This window comes from Magallana gigas, chromosome 6, assembly GCF_963853765.1.
Source record: "Magallana gigas chromosome 6, xbMagGiga1.1, whole genome shotgun sequence".
In the NCBI taxonomy this organism is placed as follows: Eukaryota; Metazoa; Mollusca; class Bivalvia; order Ostreida; family Ostreidae; genus Magallana; species Magallana gigas.
In genome coordinates this window covers 54492660-54515443 of record NC_088858.1, presented here as the reverse complement: position 1 = coordinate 54515443, position 22784 = coordinate 54492660, and the positions used below count along the sequence as shown (strand labels likewise).

Sequence of the window (22784 nt, the reverse complement as noted above, 5' to 3'; positions counted from 1 at the left end):
CAAATATCGTGTATGGATTCCGTGTCATGACATCATGTACCGACATATTGCATTGATGCCATGTAATAGCACCATGTGCTAGCATTGTGTACAAATACTGTGTGTGGATTCCGTGTCATGACATCGTGTACCGACATATTGCATTGATGCCATGTAATAGCACCAGGTGCTAGCATTGTGTACAAATACCGTGTGTGGACATCGTGTACTGACACATTGTGATGACACACTGTATCGATACCTTTTACAGTAGAGTGCGGATGCCATCCTGACACTGTGTTACCCAGCCCCGTGCACTGACGGAATACCTTAAAATCAAACCAAAGTTTGCAAAACAAATCCAAGGCTTACTCACGTTAGCTGATTATACTTTAAAAAGAACGACAATATCTACTTATGTTACTAGTATCAACAGATATAATAATGTCCTCACTATATCGGATATACCAGCTATCAAACGTTTACGAGTCAGATATTTCATTTACAACTAATTTGCTTCTTTTCAGTAGCTAAAACCTAAGTCGGTAGCGACGCTTTACGTTTCAAAATCACGGAATGCGTTGTGTGTTCTAGGTTTATTTTTCTATTAGAACCATTTTAACAAGACCTTGGACTCTCATTAGGACGTAGCTATCTATATCTTGCGTTAAAACAAGTTTAAAATGACGCGGTTTTAAGCGAAATATGCACCTATTGCGTAGTCTTAGCTCAAAAGCCAGACAATTCTTGTTGATATCAAAGAGCCATGGCTGAGTGGCCAGCAATGAAATATACATGCCTGTGTCACATTACTGTTTGACACAACTAAACAAAGTCCAAGCTCTTGTTAAAATGGTACTGAATAGAGTGTTGCCACTTTTACTGCTCATCATTCCCGAACTCAAGCATAACAACCATAATTATAATATTATATATGTCAACGTTTTAACACTTTGAGATCAATTCAATTTCGCAATTTTACCTCATTTTGAATACAAATTAAAAAAATCCAACCAACTAAATTGAAGCCAATAATAACAATCGCCTCCTTGATAAATCCAACCACAACAACGATGTATAGGTTTTACATCGTATTTATCGTTAAAATGCGATGATGGGGTCTCTTTAAGCAAGATTTTCAATGGATATTCACTGTACGTAATGCAATATTGTTTGCATAGAAGATGAGATTGTTGGGAGATGGGAAGAATTATGGTTATGCTGTATCGAAATTGTGTAATACTATAATAAGTTATAATCCAATAACTCGTGTTAACCGTTTAATCAATCATTTATGATTTTTGGCTGGAATATGGATGGAAAATATCTAGTTTTCTATAATAAATTTCTTTCTGTTTTAGAAAAATTGTTTCCAACTTCATTGCATATTTAGAATCATTTTGTTCTCAGAAGATCCGTGCATGAATCGATTTACACATTTATTTATCCTTAAATTATTCGAGAAGGGAAATAAAAACTTTATTTTATTTATTCATATTGACAACTTCAATTTAAAAAATGGATTAGAATCTTGTATTTTTTAAACATGTGAACATAAATCATTTTTTCAAAAATTCCAACGTTAACCTTTCCAAATGAAATAGTTATAATAAATAAATAATTTATCAAACCATTAAAATCAAACTTTCATTGCTACGTCACTGTAACGATAACATAACAGTCTCACGCGCAATTACACATCATCCTTGGGCTTGTTTTTCAGAAAGCTCATTTCCATGGAGGCTGTGTTAAAGGTATCAGAAAACTCATCACTGCGCATGAACGGCACAAAATAGAAGAGTTTCTTCATCTCACGCCGGAAGTGGTGGGCGGTGACAAGGTAGATAAATATGTTACAACAGTACTGCGACAAGCCGATCTCGTCCACGGTTTTTTTGGCTTTGTACCACGACAGATGATTTCTCCACACTCGGTCCTTCGCGATCTCCGACAGTGGCAGCTCGAAGTTGCCATACTTGAATTCTCCCTGAAGAGCAAATAGAATGGACACCGGGATGACAGTAATAATTCGATAAAAGGAGACACACAGTAAGGTCAAAGTAGTGGGACTGCTCTTGGCTTTGCTATGGTGTCCGTTTTTATCCGGAGTAGAAAGACCTCGACACAGCGGCACCGTACTTCTCCGTATTTTGTCCGCTTTGGAAGCCGCCCTCATTACAAGCGTATTCAAAACGAGTGACGTCACAGGGAATATTACAAAGACGAGGCTGTCGGAGACCCACATCCACACGCGAGGAAAGTCGCTGTTTGGTCCTTGACACTCGCCGTATATAACATCCCAGCAGAATATCTGAGGTAGAGCTAGGAGAAGGGCAAGCACGGTAATACCAGATATCTCAAACGGTCCTCGATTGGTTGTGGAAAACCTCTGACTTTTGAAAGGGTGTATAATGGACAAGAAACGTTCAATGGTGAACCCAAGGATCAACAATGGGCTCATGTACATAGCAAACATGTAAAAAACAAAGTAGATCTGACACCAGCCCTCGATGTCAATGGTAGCGAGGCCCCAGGCAAACTTCAGCTCCTGTATCACGTGCAACAACAGGTAAAACAGGTCCGTGATCGCAAGCACGATAAGATACAGAGCGGAAATGTTGGTCCGACTGACGCGTGTTGACCATATTTTAATGGTGAGAGAATTCCCAGTTATCCCCACACAGTACCAGAATATGGTCATGTAACGATCAAACCATATCGTCATTGGCGCAAACTCAGAGATGATACAGATGTACGCCTCCATGCTGCCATTAGAAACGGCGCACCGGAAGTCAGTGTTGTTTGTCATTCTTGATGAATTTTCCATTTTCGGAAACTTTTCATTTGCTCCCCCTGTTAAATATAAAAGTAATACAAATATGGATTGTTTAAAGTTAAGCTTTACTGCATGTTGAAACACTTTTTGAAAGCAAGCTGAATGCACACAGTCTGCACTGAAGTTTCGGGTAACGGATTCTGTCATGAAAATTCAATAGCTGTGCGTGAATTTAGTTAGATGACAGTGGTAAGTTATATAGCTGTAAATATTTACATTTTTTAAATCTTTATTTCTAAAGAACATACTTTTTTTAAAGAGACTTGTTGGAATTTTACATCGAATTCGTATCATTTTACACAGGTTCGTTTAAAATGGGATTGGGAAAGTCGTTCAAACAATGCCACGTGACATTAAGTAGAGGCTGTCTGATCGTGGCCATTTTTAGACTAGATCAATTTTCATAAGAAGACGAGCGGTATAAAGATATTGAGTTTTATTTTTATTATAATTACAAGCTATTCAAATTAATTGCATTTCTACTTTATTAAGCAACTGCAGGTAACAAAAAAAGATACTATATCAAAATTTAACATAGATCTATTGACTAATTTGTTACTATTTGGTTGCCCGAACTCCTAAAAAGAAAATTGTCATATGGCAAACGATGGATTTAATCAAAGTTTATCCCATGTCACATAAATGAACGAAGAATGTGAAGTGATCGGGGTGGCATCATCTTGTGGCGGGAACTGTGACAGGTGTATCTCTCACAAGACTGATCAATTCTTTGAGCCTCTTAAGCATGGTAATCATACTGATAACTGGTAATTAGCCGGCGATCTGTGAGAGACTTGCAGCGATTCCTACTTAGATTGGGTGTTTATCATCTTTAAGATTGAGCGGTCGCTTACCTCCGAGGGGGACAAAAAAAGACATGGACAGGGCTCTTTTTGCTTGTAATTAAAATCAATTAACGGTGGATTAACAAGGAATTTACCTATCAGATCTAATTCAAATCTTACGATATGGTTTCGTGAGCTTTGTATTACATGTAGTAAATTTAGTTAAGAAAAATTCCCTACATATTTAACTTGTATATAATGTTCTTTATTACCTAATCAAAGATATTTTGTTTTTTTTTATTACAAATTAAATATTTGCGTCTATTTTGAACTGCCGGTCACTAGACTGCGATCTATTGGACCGGCAACGTATTTCAGAACGCGGGTATGTTAATGTTACATCCTTTTGATAGTTCTCAGGGAATGTATATTCCTTTACATGGACGCTGTTTTTAGTACTTGATGAAACCAAATTCAAAATGGAGTATCAAAAAATTAATTGATCAACAGTTTTAAAGCCTCTTATAAGGTAAAAGACTATTTAAAATCTAATGGGTTGAAGACTCCCCCTTCTTTGTGTAAACTTATATTAAATTGAGATGTTGTAATGCATGCAACAGGTTTTGTGCATGTAAAAGATGAAAAAAATCTTAATACATTGCATAATGGCACGAAAACCATCTGCAATATGCAAATTGTAAACCCCGAAAACTAAAGAAGGAATTGGGTGATAAAATAATTATTTGATACTTGAACAGTCAAGGAACAGCTCAGTATGATCTATTGCCCTCGGCCATTGGCCTCGGGCAATAGATCATACTGAGCTGCTCAAGCATTAAATAATTGTGTACTATACTAAGCTATCTCTTCTGTAATTATCAAGGGGAACAGTATTAGTCTGTATATTGTTAAAGCCGGCCCACCCTCTTATATTCACTTACAGTAAAACACGGTTAAGGCGGACACGCTTATAATGAATTGACGCTTACAGGGAACTGATTTTCATTCCCCGTGACTTTATTTCATGTTGTTAACTTGACGGATATAACGAATTACGCTTATAACAAAGCAAAAATCGTCTGTTCCCGGGACTTTGTTGTAAACATGTTTTTACTGTATTTTTTTTTTTAAATCTTTTTGGATGTGAGAGCCAAAAAGTTTAATTTCCTCGACACTCCAAAAATTGAATTATATGGTTGTTGTTTTGAAAAAAAAAGGTTTAGTATAACGTGGAATTTTTTTCCTGCTTCTCATCGGCTAAAAATGTTGCTTGTAGTCACATTTTCATATTTTAAATATGCAGTTACACAATTAATTTCTAAAACTATTATCTTGGAGTGTTTAAAACTGCTTATTTAGTCCAAATTATTTGATGCCATAGTCTCTGACCCATAGCAACTTAACAATTCGTTATTAAAAGATTAAAATGTTATTTTATTAAAGATATTTTAAAGAAAAACTTAGTTGTAATAACGATTTTGTACAAGAGGTCCATGATAAGAGTCCAAATTCTATTGCAAAACATTCGGTCGGGGCGTTGTCAAATCCGATAAAGCCCGTGGGGCATTATGATAGATTTGACCACACTCCGACCGAAATTATCACCATAATATTCAAAGAATGATTCCTTATTACTTATATTTATATAATGTCCAATTTGTAATCTTTAAAACATTATTTAAAACCACTATTTTTTATCAGCACATGCGTATGTATTACTACGCGGCGCAGCCAATACCGTTTTTCGATTATGCTATAAGACACGCCTATTTTGTGTTATTCGTGTTTTATGAAAACTAATTCGGTTTTAGGGTTCAAAATTGATTCGTAATGTTATCACAGACAAAGACAGGGAGTTGAAAAGTAAATATTTGTAGTTAATGCCAATCGGGTCTAAAATGGTTCATCAATATGCCTGTGCATTGTTTTATTACCTTAAATGCTGTCGAAATACTTTAACATGCAACAGCCGAAACCATATTACGGTGTTCAATCTTATGTAAAGCCGAGATAAACTGTATGTAATTTTTCTGGTTGTGATGGAAAGTCTTACATGTACGATTTATTATAATAGTGTCTGCTGTTAGATTTTGTGGTTCCTTAGACTGTCTGATTTACTTCTGCATTGAGACAATTGTAGGAAACAGACGGTGTGAACGGAATTATAGGAAGGGCTCCGACTTTTACTCAGAGAAACAAAATAATGGAGTTGTTAAGGACACAAGTGGCACGGAAACAGTTAGTGACAGAATTCTTGAAGAGCCCCTATATATATTAGTCCGAATCCATCGTTAGATCATCACATAACCACATTCTAAGTTTGTTAAACACTTTCAGTGTGAACGATAAAATAAAATAGTTTTGGAATTTGAAGGAACTTTTTTGATCGCCACATTTATCTAAGAAAACAATTTCTCTCAACGTTTCTGATAAGCAATTTTGTTTCCTGACACGCTTTAACCAAGATACTGGATGACGGCCTCCCGGGACCGTTTCATTATTGGAGGGCTTTTTTTTATCAGCTCTGACGTATGATCTTTTATAAATATTCTGTAAATGAATCAGCGACCAGAGATGAAAACCATGGTGACAGTCTGAAAATTAGTGCTTCATGGAAAATCATTTTGTTAATTCAGTATTAACCTAATTATAGGATCTAATAAAGTAATATAGATTTTAAACTAATCTCATTTTTCATCAGTCGTACTTTAACAGACACACGTTCGGTGATGAGCGATAGTTTCCTACAGGAACTATTTCTTAAGGCTGTTGTGAATGCATCAGTATGATTTAGTGTCAGGCCAGATAGTTGTAGATCATGAATGCAACCAGAAATATTTCCTCTGATTAGAAATCGCTGCATTTTGTCATGAATCAAAATGAGAACTCCTGTAACCGGAAGGACGGATATCTGTGTGCGCACCAAGGAGTGAACAGAGATCCTTTATCAATGTAATTCACGTAACCAAAACAAATAACGCCAGATTAGTTAAAGCTACGGGGAATTCGTGATCAGTTGTTTTACAATCAAATCAATTATTCACAAAATACTAACCCTAACAGGTTATCACTGGCCACAAGTGGACTTCTTAGTTGTTCAGCTGACTCATCAAAGATAATCCCAATCATCCATCTTGTCTCCTCGCTGATAAAAACTCTAACACTGCAAAGACGCAAGGTATTGACAAGAAATCAAATAGGAGAAAAATAATCATTACCAATACGTAGAAATCATTTAACGTACGGCCAATAAGCTTTAACATAAATCAATTCAAGTTCTTTATTTCCGAAAGATACCCCGGTAATCTTCTCATCGGTTTACGTATTATTAACATAACACAGGAACACGATAATTACAAACATCATAGACTAACAAAAGATAGTATAATTATTATAGTAAGTATATACACATTTTAATAACTACATATATTATGTAATAAAGTTTATTTAATAATGAAATATGATGAATGTCGTCCTCTCAATACTAAATAGATAAAAATCTAAATAAACTAAATCATATCACAAAAAGCAAGAAAACAATATAAAAGGGATCGGCTCCTGATATCAAATCTGTCTTACCTGGCCAGACAAATCCCCGATGTACCACGACGAAGACTTCAGATGAAAGAGGGATTCCCCCGGGAGGGATGTTGTAGGTGCTTCTTCCTGACAGTAACGGGATTTACAGTGAATCAGATACTGGCGGTACTACAGGGTGTTACACACATCAGGGGGATACTCCCAGTACTACAGGGCGTCCCATACATCAGTCCGTGGATTCGTCACGTTCTTTATTTTTAGAGCTCTTGGAGTCCTCCTCTTTTTAGTACTCACTCCTTATCACGTGGGATGCCTCGGTGCCACGTAATTAGAGTTTTGATCGTATCGTGAGGACACTGTTTGTAAAGAAACAATATATGTATTCACTGCAAACAAAACGCCGTTAATGGCTGGTGTTGTGTTACTAGGGGAAATTAGGGGCTACGTAACAGTCAGAGAGCAAGAAACCGAATGATGTCGGGTACAGAGTAGTCATAAATCAAACAATACGTCTATTCTTCATTTTATAAACAAGGGTGACTTTAATTAATTTGATTTCGTACTTTTCAATAATCCGAATCTTTGTTTAACATACAAGAACTCGACCTGTCATTACCCAGCAAAGACAACGTTGGTTTTGCTGGTGTCGTATTTGTTAATTGAAATCATTGACGTCTGATTGGTGGTCAATGATAACGCCTTCGTCATAAAATGCAGCGTGTAATAAGTTATGTCGGGTTAACGTCGATCAGCAAGGCTTATGTATGATATGCACGTAAGATACTACATTTTTAATTCACCTGTGTGTACTTAAGAGGTCAGCCGTCTACACAGCAACCTTATCAGATACACATCAACAGATGCAAAAATTTGTCAATTGTTTTAACACACGGACATTAAACACGCGTTAAAGCTGCGACAGTCTCTGCGAATGACACAACCAAGTGCTTGCGGAGTTGATCAAATAATTATCGCGATCCTGGAATCTGTTCACACTGTAATATTTACATTCAGTGTATATTTCCCTTATGTCTGCGACGTTCAATTTTCTATATTTACATCTTCTCTATTTCCTACGGAAACTTAAAGTTAATTCATAGCTCTATCGGAACAGCCAGACTGAAATCTACACGCCCTTTTTATCGATTGGTCGAAATCCACAACGCTGAAACTGACAGGACTGAAATTGCCACGCCCTGTTTATCGATTGGTCGAAGCCTACAGCGACCTGAGAAAAATCACGAACTGCACAAAATAATCATGATGATGTCAGACTCAAAGTCTCATAGGGGACGATTTGGCTGTTCCTTTTTGCTAACGTACTTATGTACATTAACAGTAATTTAGTGAATTTTACTTTCTTTTCGTAATCAATTTATTAATAATATAAGTTAAAGCATTTTATTGTTTTAATGAATACACTTTGCTAATGCATGCGCCATTAGCACAAATACAAACGTGTTCACGTGTTTATAGTATATCTATTTTTGTAAGATTAAGTGAAACTTTCAATCTTACATAACCAATTTGATATGTACTCTTGAAAAACAATTATCAATATATATTTACATCTATCGACAATAATGTTTTCTATTTCTTACGGAAACTTACTGTAAATCAAAGCTCTCTAGAAGCTGACAGGACTGAAATCTACATGTCCCGATTATCGAAACCTACACAATCACAAACTGCACGAAATAATCATGATGATGTCAGACTCCAATTCCAATATTTACTTTTTTTTTTACTTTTTACAATCAATGTATTATGATTTGTAAAAAGAAAGATGTACTGGAGCACTATCAGTAGATATAAACAATAAAATTCTTTCTTTGATAATTCATGCTCCTTCATATCATCAAATACTAGTATATCATTTTATTGTTGTTTAAATATTTGCATCCACTGAGTATGATTCCCTCCATTTTTTGCGGAATCTAATTGTAATTCACAACTGTATATATAAATTGACAAAACTAAAATCTACACAATCCAGATCAAACCAGTTTATCGATCGGTCGAAACCTTAAGCAACCTAAGAAAAATGACGGACTGCACAAAATTCCCATAGGTGACGATTTGATTGTTTCTTTAATTTTACATACTGAAATAAATTAACATTGATATTATTAATTTTACTTTCTTTTTTACGACCAATATATTAATTTGTTAAAACAAAGGTGTAAATTTAAACAATAAATTGATTTTTGATGATTCAATCATTGCAGAAAAATTAACATAACACGCTATGCATTTTTTTCTGCAATGCCGCCACCTTCATATCCCGCATGAATCACCCACAAAAGCATTTAGTTCTTTAGATAAACCTTTAGAAGTTTTGAATATCTTTATACTGTATTACGATGTGAGATACTGATCTCAGATAGTTACAGTATTTAAAACTCAAAGCCAAACAATTCCTCTAAACTCTCCCGTTATCGTGGTATGTAATGTGCACTCAAAGAACTGGAGCACAGCTATAAGAGTACTAATCAGATTGAATTTAGTTAAATTATTCACCGACTAAAGGAGTACCCATTACACGCTTTCATCATTAGCAAAAATACTAAATCAGTATAATCAGTGTCAAGTGGTATTGAACGACTATTCATAGAGGAGACCTGCTTTTTCTTCTCCATCATCATTCATCTCAATGCGACCGTTCAGCCATTACGTCGCCCCTGTTACCTCGTCCGATAGTTCAGCCATTACCTCGCCCTGTTACCTCGTCCGATAGTTCAGCGCCGATTTACTATAGCACTAGCAACTCTTTTATTGCATGGATCAGTTACAAATTTGCAAATTTGTATATAATTTTATATGTATTATACTTTCCATACGTTGCTGAAAGGTTCTGACATCGCGCTAGATTAGTATGACGCATTCATTGCATACATTTTATGATTCTTGACTAAAAGACGAGATAGAGTTAATGTTACAATCGAACTTTCTTCTCAAGTTCCAATAAAGATTGGATAAAAATTCCACTCGATGGCCACCAAAAGTTCCATAGGGTCAGCATTTTACCATTAATCAACACAGAATAAATAAGATACACGACAATAAAAATGGGAGCAAATATAGCTAATAGATATTTGCTTTGTATGGTAAAAATATTATTGTCGGAGACATGCAGAAGAGCTTTCAACGCCCTCCTTTTTTAACATTGGGAATTGTCTGCTTTCGAAATGGGCAGTTATTAGGCGTGTGTCATTAATTCAGCGTGTAATATGACCGATAATGGACTATTACTACAGGATGTAGCTAAATATTTATTCAAAATGGTCGTATATAAATATAATTATTTCAATCAATGTCATTTCTCTAAGAGGTGAACTGAGTGTCTTTGTTGTCCCTTTTTGGTTAAAAAATAAAAAACGAGTCCATCCTTGCCAGAAGCATTGTCAATGACGTAAGAAGGACGATACAAAACAATTATTAATGCCGTATTATGAGAAATCAATTCCTGTATTTCTGCTTCATCAAATCAAGACAACTATTTAGGATATAAAGCACAAGAAACGCTTCTGTACAAAGCTGTATCTTAATGAATGTTTGTAATTACTATTATGCGCAAAACTTATCACTTAAACATTATTAACGGAATTGGTTGGCTACTGTTTAATACCATTTTCAATAAAAATATATACTTGTATTTGTTCATTCAAAATTCCTTTTGCTATTACAATTGGTGAAAATTGAAAATTTCAATTGCTGATTTAAGTCCATTATACGAAGACAGTTTGGGTCATTCATGCAAGTCTTCATTTCAGCTGAGATGATTTGATACACTATAAACGACGGGTTAAATCAAGAATTTATGGGAGATGTCTTCACTAATTTAGGTATGATTTTTTTTTACAACTAACAACGCCCTTAAAAACTTTAGAATGTGCCCCTTTAAGGAACCAATGTATATAATATAAAGGTCACCCATCTCTCCCTTACCCATCCCTACAACCCCAACCCCAACCCCCCCCCCCCCCCCATTCAAACACACACACACACTCACTTACTTACACCATATATGTGTTTGCATTCTTTGTTTCAATATCTCTAATAATGTAAAAATAAGGAACCACTTACAATAAAATTAATAAAATTTGAATATTTTGTTGTCCCCGTATTTTATCACGTATTTCATTTGCTATACTGAAATTTAATTTGAGAGAAAGAATGAGTCTTGAGATTGCCTCATGAATTTGTCTAATTTTTTTTTTATACATCTGTTTACTTAGAAACGGTTAATATGCATTTGCTGGGATGACTTATTGATATCAATAACTATCTTGCCAAACAATTATGCAAGTTTTCTTCTCGTCAAATATAAGACTGGTGGTTCTTGCGTAATGAAAACATCTGAAATGATCCATAGGAAGACAATATCACGCGTCTTCAGCCTAATGGCCAGTAATGTAGCGATGAACACGTTTTTATGAATCTCATCATCTCAATATAAAGTCAATTTTATCTCTTCTTCAATGCTGTCACTGCACAGTAAAAGTAATCGCAATTGTTTCATTGAAACCGCGACTGCTCCAGCATCACAGACCACGATGGGATTATCTGTCTGGCGTGAAATCTTTCCTGCGCCACTGCGGAAATCTTGCAAACATGCTCTGGTCTCGTAAGATAATGAAAAGAAATTTTACTTAGGCCACACCAATATAATTCCTTGTTCGTCGGACATTCAGTGAAAAAGGGTACGAGCGGACGAGCGATTAAAAAATAAAATTATTATTTTTTGTACCCAAAACTTTTAGGCGGTACATAGATATATTTGAGCGGAGAGTTATATTTCTTCTACTTGTACATGATTTATAAATTAAAACTATAAAAAATCTTAAAAATAGAGTGGAAACAGAACAAGAAATAATGCAGATGCGGGAAATTAACAATATTATTTACAGGTATAGTTTTTATTTAAATACGAGCGCGCGGGGACCGACAAAAAAGGAATTATATTTGTGTGGCCTTAAGCACTTTCATTTCTGCATCCAAGAATACAGGCGCTTGATACATTTATGATAAATGATGTCGACCTACGCACTCATCAGATCCATTCTATCCGCAATGCGAAGTAGTTCTTTACAGAAGTAAGGTCGTGAGGACCGTTAATCATTTAAAGCATTATAGATAACTGAATAATTCTCTAAGCACAAATGTTACGTAGAAACAATGAAAAATGAAATATTTAAATCCTAATTTCACATTAAAGCTTGTTATAATAGCACTAATTATTTGAATAGAATGTCATAGCAGCCCAAAGCGAAGACAAGAGCAGTAGCTAACACTAATCCCGTATCTCTAGACTTTCATTAAGGCTCAATGGACTACTGTTGAATACGGCAATTACATATATTCCGGAATGGATAGGGAGAGCAATATATAGCACAGAAAAGACAACAATTTCTATGTCAATGACAGCAAGTCAGTTCAGACAGTTAATTTCCTAAATATTGATCAACTCATTTTTTGTTATAAAACATTTATTTTCCATTTTTATTAAGAATATCTCCGATGCTAACTCACTAGATAATCATATTAATCTATATAATCTATATAACAACTTGTGCTAAATCAGCAATGCTTAGACATTTGTCAAACAATAAATAATCTTACAAAATATAATTTTTTTTTATCGTTTCACCATTTTGATTGGTTAATGGTCACTGTGGGAAACTCACGACCAGTTTCAAATGTACTTATCCATACAAACTGTTGATATTTCTTGATTTTTTTGTTGATTTCAAAGATATTTTTATGAATTTAATCGAACAAGTAAGGTAATTTCCCGAATTTTGAGAGGTTGTCAATTAAGATGTTTGCGTGCGTTTGCAATCACTTGATATCATACTTTCTTTCTAAAAAATTGAAACAATAGCATAAAAATGCAAAAAAAAAACCAACCAAAAAGAAAAAAAACAACATTGGGAGCGTTCGTGAAACCGATCGCGAGAGAAAGATAATTGAGTTGGCTTGCGGTCGGTGGTCAGTGTATGAGAGACTTGCTTGGGTTTCCGACGATGGTTTTCAGCTCACCCACAAATCACCATACCCGGGGCTAGATCGTACGGTATATCTCGGTTTGTTCCCGTTTTGCACACATTTGAAAATTAGGTATCGAAAAAATGTGTGCGAAACGGGAATTTGACCAGGTGAGATAATTGCTTAATTGCTATAGTCTATATCACAATTCCTGCGAGGGCAATTGACAATAAAATAAATAAAACATATCTACTCGCATTTTATGTTACAATATAACTTGCATAAAAGCACATTTACATAATAATTGACATCCATATTCATAAATTTGATTTCAAACATCAATTTGGTCATGAACAATTTCATTATTTTTTTTAAACCAGAAAGATTATTGCAAAAGTGCATGTTGAATATGCAGCGCCCTTGTTTAACTTACTGCCGATAGGAAGTACATGTACATGTACATGCTAAAAGTTTGAAGAGAATATGTTAATATTTAATTATTGCTTTTGCTGACATAAATTGAAAAAAATGTGTCGAGTGAAAACGCTGCTAAATATTTTTCATTTATGTTGTGTTATATCTTGAATAATCGAAGAAAATAGACAAACGCGTTTTACATAATTTGCAACTCAATTGTAAAAAGAGACGCGTAGTACCCCATATGACTGTCTATGTAGTTTTCCCCTTCATCATATAATTATCCATTGAATCAGCTTCCAATTGGCTTTGGACCAGCAAATTTTCCTAATTCATTTGGTTTTATATTTAAGGTAAATGGACAAAAATGTAAAACTCAATTCATCTAATCTTTAGAATCATTATTTTTATTATCAGACTTTTAAAATATATCATTATCTTTATTTTATCAACCGAAAAAATGGTGATAGCTGTTAGTTATTTGACCTAAAACACAACAAAATATCTGTATTCTTCTTGTTTTATCGTTAAGGCACTTAAACACAGGTAAAAATCCAGGTAAAATCTTTGACCGAAAGCAGACTATAATTGCTATCACAACACAATTCACACCTATTGTTCTATACCCAATTATCAAATGTGTGCAAAACGGGAACACACCTATATCTCATACACTGCCACACACAAAATTATCCATCTCTGGAAAAACAAATCTTTGGAGATATCAGTGTTTTCTTTGACACATGAATGCGCTTATCCGCATCCACGAAACGCCTAGTTTACCTTTAAACTTGAAGGTGCTGGAAAGATTTTAAACTGGTAAATACGGTATTATAGCAAAAATAGAATAAGTAGGGAGATAGCAGGGGACCAATCGACACTAATTAGGAAGATTGTTTAACTGTCAACGATATGTTAAATATCTGTAGATTTCCGCAAAATAACCGGGAAAAGGCTAGATGACCGATTTGATGAGAAACGATAGAACTTTCATACATGAATAACTCTCTCTCTCTCTCTCTCTCTCTCTCTCTCTCTCTCTCTCTCTCTCTGCAGCTGTTATCTCGTGGCCATGGCGAGGCTGATCGGCGAATAAGCGTGAAATATTGATACCATTTATGAAATGAATAAGGTTTGTTAATCACAAAGTGTACACAGTTTGACACATACACGCACATTGTTAATAAGTATGCATAATGGGTCACAGACTCACTGAGCCCGGGACACTGTATAAATAGATATATGACCCAGATAAACACGGTATAAATAGAGATATGACCCAGATTAACGCTTTATTTGACTCGTTCTTACTTTGCACATTCAGTAGCACGTGTAAATATATCAATATCACTCTGAATATATTTTGTCACCTTTAACATATTATGATAAAAAAAAAATCATAACGCAATTTTGTTGTGATAAATGATAGAATGACTGGACTTATTATTAATTTTTTGCTCTAGAAAATCAGCATTCAGTTTTCAGTAGGAAACAGCGCGCTTTGGTGTTATATAATGACTGTAAATTTCTTTAAAGAAAGAACTTGTAACTTATCATAAAAATAAAGAAAATAAATAATAAGAACTTCTAATTACAAAATTATACAAGATATTGTGGTTTTTCACACAATATATACTATATTTGAACTGGTTATAGATAAGAAAGCCATTGTTTTACATAAGAAAAAAATACTAGTATTCACGATGATTTAACTTTTTACAAATTAAATTATTAAGTTTGTAACTTCCCACAAATTATACATGATACTTGTATTATAACTGCTCATAAAATATACACGACAATTAAACTAACAATGAAACACGATATTGTAAGTAGTCATAGAATATGCACGTCAATTTAACTAATGATGAAACACGATATTGTAAGTAGTCATAGAATATGCACGTCAATTATTCTAGTCATGAAACACGATATTGTAAGTAGTCATAGAATATACACGACAATTTAAGTAGTCATGAAACACGATCTATATGTTGTAAGAACTAATCGATTGTCTGATCAAGATATTCATGCAACACATTTGGACCATATTTTAAAACGAAAACATGCATAAAACCAATTGAAATCTATGAAAGGGGAAAATTTCCAAGATATCTTTATTGACACATTATCATTTTCACACACAAAAATTTACAGGAACGAAAAAAAGACTTTTTGCGAAGATTTATAATGGGGAATATTAGCATACCGGATAATGTATAACAGTTAGGGAACCCCACCCCAACCACCCCGCATGTTGTCAATCGTCGTTTTTTTTTTTTTATAAAATGATAAAAAAAAAAATAAACCAATTGCCCCAGAGAGATTCAGAACTTTTTGACAGACGATTCTATGCACCTGTTGAATACCAAACAGGAAAATTTGTTTTATCTACTGTGACAGATGTTGAACAAACTGAAAAGAATATAGCGAGTACTTCATATTAGCATGGGATAAAAATAGTTGCTTCAGGTGTATCGGATAGTTGTTGGCGCACCTAATATTCATTAACGTATTCCTATACATCCGGGTATTCCTAACGGTTCATATTTGCAGATAATCCGACAGTTTCTGATGATACTCTATTGTCTGTCCCAATTTATTGCTTCTGTCGAATTTTAACGATTTTAATAAAAAGAAACTTATAAGTCAAATATATAAGTTCAATTGAAATCGATGAAAGGGGGGGGGGGGGGATTTGAGATTCATTCACTGACAATCTCTCTTTTTGTCCGGAGCAAGTCACTGGAACGGAAACACATTTCTTTAGGTGGTTAATGATTAAAAGTGGTAACTTCTATTTCCATTCAAAAGTATATGTGACAACTCGCACTTTCTTTAGCGTTATCATCCGGGGTACTTTCATCTCGTTTGCAATGCAAAATCCCCGTATACTTTTTTTATGTTCAGTCGTGTATCTGACGAAATCAGACAAGCTAGAGGGAGCGTTTCATAGAAGACAAATCTTCAGATTTGTTCATAATGTTGAAAGAACATCGTTTGCACTCTGATTTATTGATAAATAACAAATACTTGAAGGAAATGCGCTGTATAAATGGGACTGGGACTGAGTAAAGATGCAGATAATCCAAACCCCAGTGATTCCGACAGCTGTACGGGATCTGGTACATATGTAAAAAAAAAAAATATGCTATCACTATGAGTACTGTCACTAACAGCAAAGATATTGCTCTATTAAAGGTAGTACTCTTCATCATGATATACCTGAACCATACTGTGTACGACTGTTTGCTGGAGTTCGTGCATGTAATAATACGTGGGCCTAATTCATGTTTGACTTGCAAAGGAAATTGTTCTTCTTGGTATATTAGTATCTAAGTTGATCATTCCGATAAACAATTCAACAAAAATATTTATACCCAGTATTAAGATCTACTTGCCTTACTATTAGAATAATGCACGGGATAATGATTCATTTTTGACTTACAAAGGTAATTGTTCCTCTTGATGTATCTTAAGTTGATAATTCTGATAAAAAAAAGTGTTTCCTCGGTAAAACTATATACTGATGATCTACATGGCTGCGGTTGGATTACAGTAATGTGAAAGTGTGCAAACTACATAAAATCGCTGTCAGCATACCAAGGTTTCGATAGGAAATATGGCTCCACTGCATGTCTCAATGCTAGGAGTCATTCTATCCCTAGAACCCTTCCAGGACAACCTGTCTGTTGGGAAGAATCGCCAGTGCAGACAAATGGTCGCATTCTGTTTCTGGCATCAGTAGATTAAACACAATGAGAGAACTTTGACAAGCCCCATTTCCCCTAGAAACAAAATTGCTATATCAGAAATAACAACAGCTGCCTTGGCCTTGAGAGGGAGCCTTTGTTCAGGGAAGCTTAACTTGTCAGTCCAATCAAAAACCTTGATATTGATGTTTTTGATTAAATTTACATGTATAATATCTAAAGGTACAGTAGATAGGCCACCAATCTTACGGTAGCCGCGGTAGATAGAACGATAAGACTTAATCTACGGAAGGAAATCTTTTTCTTTTTTTTGTATAAACATAAGGATATAAGATTTCATTAAAAATTTGTTGTATTTATCTTTTGCTGACGAAAACCTGTGTGAATGTGTCAGACGAAATTTAAGGACCTCCGTGACAAAGATTACATCACAATGTGAAGCCACATTTTACTTGATATATATTCTCTGTGTTAATCTAGGTATTTAAGGAATTGTAATTAACGACAATTTTTCTTTAATTAACTAAACATACCCTTCGATTTCGTCACACCCGATTGCACACTGAAACCAGCTACAGTGGCCAACGTCTGGTCTTTGATTTTATGCAATTGTCCGTTGTTCTTTTTGTAAACAATGCATTAACCGATAGATTGTTGCTGATATTTCCCTCGCGTGGAAAGTGTGTTAAGTGTTACCATTTTCATCATCTGTTTCTTATCCAAAAAAAATCCTCTACATAAAAGCTAATGAACTATATAATATGTAAATGAAATGGATTTATTTTGTTTCAATATTGTCGCTGAAATTATGATTTTTTGTATAATCACAGGATGATAGAGAAAATATGACATATGTTTATCTCTGATTGAATGATATGCATGTACATGATACATGCGCGGAGAGTTCGTTTTAAAACTGGTTAGATGTTGGTTTTATATAAATCACAATCTATAGAAGAGGGGACCCTGAGTTACTATACATGTACATCACATAAAAAGCTCGGAGTTTAAAATTATAGTTATTTACTTGATCCAATATATCTGATACTGTTTTGAATGCCCATTAAAGTTCCAAGGAATCAAGTTAAATAAAGTGAAACATACCCTATAAATAAACAAGGATTACAGTTTTGTATTATGTAGGTTAATTGCGATTTGCGTCATTGCGTGCTTTACGTAGCAGAGATGGGAAACTAAATATTAGCATCAAAATAGCAGAAATATGGCTTATGGTTTACCAGACGTTTTTCGTTTTGCAGGTACAAACATATAGTTTTTATAACAAATTGCCATCGCTCCCTATTTTACACCTCTGTTTCTCTCCACATTTCATTTTTAGCAGCTCTTATATTTAGTTTTAAGGATGAATTTAATAACTTGATCATTCAATAACATCAGATGAAAGACTCCCCACCCCAGGTTTACATCAGGGTTATGAGTAGCACAGCAGTAACTGAACATCCGGGCTCAGCTATAAAGGAAATGAAACTTTCTTCAATTTTGTTTTCAAACCACACAACCATTCTTGCTGTGTTTAGGATACATTTTTCGTGCTTTGATCTACTATTATTTACAATAATGTTATTTTGGAAATCATTGAATACACGTCTTGTTAACATACATTATGTATTCAGCAGATTTAGATGATCAGTTCAAAAATTTGGACAGAACAGAGATCTTGATTTTCCTTGAATGTTGTCCGTAGTTGTCCTGAGTTGTTCTTTCACTATATAAGCCCTGTGTGGTGAGATGTTTGATTCTTTACGACTATCCTACTCTATTATATGTCTGCAAAATCCAGTTCATCCTAGAACAGATTAATTACAATTCAAAGTGAACTAGTCAGTAGTCTCAAAGTACAGAAGCTCGATTTTGTAGCCATTTGGTAAAGATGGGGCACCATGAAAAACCCAAACACCGATTTTATTACGTCTTTTCTTCTTTTTTGGTAGATTTTTTTCCCGTACATTACAAATGCTACAAAATTTTAGTCACTGGAGATTAATGATACCTTAATTAAAAGTTTACCTCAAAAGTTTTATGAAGTTTTAAAATAGTATCAGAATTTATGGATCACCCTGTACTATAATATACTTTTCTATACTAATATCAGATTTTTTATACATTAACGTTAAGTTTGTTTTTATCCACGAATGTCTATTTTAGATCTTTTCCAGAAATAGTGAAAAATTTAAAAAAATCGGCTAATTTATCATAATTTTTAAGTATTTATGAAACTGCTTTCAATACCAGTATTTGATACAAGAAATCTCTCTCTCTCTCTCTCTCTCTCTCTCTCTCTCTCTCTCTCTCTCTCTCTCTCTCACACACACACACACACACATACATTTAAGGCATTTTAGGGAAAGTTATGCAAATTAAAGTAACTGGAGATTTGGGGTAATTTTAAGATATGCTGCTAATGATCGGAGAGGTCTACTTTGAAGCAATCGTTTTTGGATCGTGACAAAAAAGCCGATATCTATAATTTTTGGCCATTTCAATCTCCATCATCAAGTTCATTAGAGGTACTAACGACTAGAGTTTGATGGATTTCTTTGGACCCCAATCGTTCATTGCCCCCGTCTTTATTTAAGTTTTATTTTTTCACCAATTGTTTATTGCGGAAAACATATCAATCTTTTAAAGGCACGTAGTATCAGCACTTTTTGTCGCATCAAATATTTTTCTTAAAACATATAAATAGTCCCTCCCCATTTTTGGACCATGTAAAAATTTAAAGCAAAAAAAAGGGAAACTGTGAAATTGAAAATATAGGTATACTATGCCCTTCCCCAAAGATTTTGATGATTTTCAGAAAAAAAAACTTGATACACATGTATTTTGAATTTTGAGTCTGCCCCCCGCCTTACTTTCAAAAACGATGCTACGTGCCCTTTTTTAATATATTTATTCAAAATCAATTGATGACAAATTATTGGTAAAAATAAACAGCAATCGATGCTTGATTAAAAAACCAAAGAACTTTATCTGTAAAATATGACGTGATATGGCATGTGCACTTTTTTTTTTTGGTTATAAATTCATTTCAATTGTTCTTTAATCATCGTTTCATCTAATTTTGTCGAAGTTTAAAATATTAAGAGTAAGTGATTCATAAAATATAAAACGGTATGTATTTAAATTTGATATCAAAATACAATTGTATCAAAAAATATTAATTTAATAATAAGTTTACAACAGCTAGATTCTGCATAGATGAATAAAAATACAATATGTTAAAGATTCTACGTTTAATTTTTATATAATAGTCCTATGTTTCATTTTGTCCTGACATATCAACAAAATAAAAGTCTCTTACCCCCTGAACGATGACCTCCTTTCTATCGGTTCCAGATAAGATACCAATTGTTTATTGCGGAAAACATATCAATCTTTTAAAGGCACGTAGTATCAGCACTTTTTGTCGCATCAAATATTTTTCTTAAAACATATAAATAGTCCTTCCCCATTTTTGGACCATGTAAAAATTTAAAGCAAAAAAAAGGGAAACTGTGAAATTGAAAATATAGGTATACTATGCCCTTCCCCAAAGATTTTGATGATTTTCAGAAAAAAAAACTTGATACACATGTATTTTGAATTTTGAGTCTGCCCCCCGCCTTACTTTCAAAAACGATGCTACGTGCCCTTTTTTAATATATTTATTCAAAATCAATTGATGACAAATTATTGGTAAAAATAAACAGCAATCGATGCTTGATTAAAAAACCAAAGAACTTTATCTGTAAAATATGACGTGATATGGCATGTGCACTTTTTTTTTTTGGTTATAAATTCATTTCAATTGTTCTTTAATCATCGTTTCATCTAATTTTGTCGAAGTTTAAAATATTAAGAGTAAGTGATTCATAAAATATAAAACGGTATGTATTTAAATTTGATATCAAAATACAATTGTATCAAAAAATATTAATTTAATAATAAGTTTACAACAGCTAGATTCTGCATAGATGAATAAAAATACAATATGTTAAAGATTCTACGTTTAATTTTTATATAATAGTCCTATGTTTCATTTTGTCCTGACATATCAACAAAATAAAAGTCTCTTACCCCCTGAACGATGACCTCCTTTCTATCGGTTCCAGATAAGATACGGGAGAGTTGGATTTGAATGATGCTGGAAATCGTTCAACGGAGGAGAGAAGCGCACTGACTGATGAATCCCGAGCCCGATCACCGGCCGACCTACAGATCGAAGTAGTCCTGTCGTTAAGTTGCGCCAATGCGGGAAATCGTTAAAATCCCATGGGAAACAGGAGCAGTTTTCTTTATCAAATCTCTCCAAAACAGACATTTATTAGATTTTTATATTAAAGTTCTGATATAATAAAGATTTTTTTTTCGCGAAAAATAAAAAATACCCACACAACTTAAGCTGTTAACTGTGTTTTGTATTTCATTCGTTTCGTCTGGGTTTTTTTTTAGCTCACCCGATTTTTCTTTTTTTCTTAAAATTTTAAAACTCGGCATTGTTTTAATAAAAAAAACCTCCAAATTTAAATTCTTATCAGCAGTTGCTATTTTCACAGTCGTGTAGCTGGAAAAATATCACTATTTTTAGTATATAAATATCTCAATCATTTTAGAGCATTTGGAATTTTTTTTTTAAATCATGCGGTTTTTCTTTACATTGATCGACAATTTTGCCAGTGTATGTCTTGAGGTTTAGAATTAATCTGCTGATTAGACCCGAAAGTAATATACAATCCGCATCTCTTATTATTTCATGTATATATCTTTTAACATCTCTAATTTATGGTATCATTTTATATTAGTTTACTTTTTCCTTAGTTTTTATAGATCTGTGTGTGAGGTCTGTAAAATATGTCAAATGAAATACAAAATGAATAAAAGAGAGACACAAAATATTACAGAAAAAAAGTTGGTTACTAGAACTTCGGTCAGATTTGGACATTGTTCTTTATGAAAGAAATGTGACCCATGGACCTCTTGTTTTTTGATAAGTTTCTAAAAATGACAAAAATTGAAAGAAGAGAAAAATAAGAATCATCATAAACCGACTGTCTCAAAGTCTACAGCATAATAAATGATGAACTTTTGCGACGACATAAACTGTTTTATAGCAGAAAATAATGAATTTCACGCAAAACCAATTCCTGTATTTTTTCATTCTACAAGAGGGAAACTCGAGATATCGGTCCATACTTCAGAACCATCATTAGTTTTCATTGATTTTTATCATACGAAACACAGTTTAATTTTCGAACTCTTAAAAAAAGCTTTATTAAATGGGTTTTCTATGTCTGAATTAAGGAGGGGAACAGTTAACAATTTACTCGTCAGATCCGCCTTTGAATTTTAGATGTGATAATTTGGACCATAAAATATTATATAATAATAAAAAATCCACTTTGTTTTACTTTTTTTAATTTGAACATTTTCCCGTATCTTGTATTATGGATATTAGTATATAAACGACATCGACCGTTCTACAAACCCTCAGGCAAGGCAAGGTAATATATAATCAAACTATTCTTG

General features: G+C 33.8%; 1 protein-coding gene across 5 annotated transcripts; it reads right to left on the bottom strand.

The window, feature by feature from the left end:
* Window positions 1-1512: 1512 nt before the first annotated feature.
* LOC105339607 (C-C chemokine receptor type 1) lies at window positions 1513-21501 on the bottom strand. Of its 5 annotated transcripts, none has more exons than XM_066088647.1 (5): window positions 21336-21501; window positions 7180-7496; window positions 6731-6763; window positions 6656-6689; window positions 1513-2832 (listed from the first exon to the last, which is right to left on the bottom strand). In XM_066088647.1, the coding sequence occupies exon 5, from the start codon at window positions 2804-2806 to the stop codon at window positions 1673-1675; it is 1134 nt and encodes a 377-aa protein (XP_065944719.1). In that variant the 5' UTR covers window positions 2807-2832; window positions 6656-6689; window positions 6731-6763; window positions 7180-7496; window positions 21336-21501; the 3' UTR covers window positions 1513-1672. The 5 variants fall into 5 exon arrangements, with proteins under 5 accessions (XP_065944719.1, XP_065944717.1, XP_011443513.2 ...); XM_066088645.1 differs by lacking the exon at window positions 21336-21501 and adding exons at window positions 8752-8813; window positions 20581-20595 and having other exon boundaries at window positions 1514-2832; window positions 6656-6763; XM_011445211.4 differs by having other exon boundaries at window positions 1514-2832; window positions 6656-6763; window positions 21336-21499.
* Between the last annotated feature and the right edge of the window lie 1283 nt (window positions 21502-22784).

Coding starts and splice junctions, on each gene's coding strand:
- LOC105339607 (XM_066088647.1), bottom strand. CDS start 2,806: ATGGAAAATTCATCAAGAATGACAAACAACACTGACTTCCGGTGCGCC.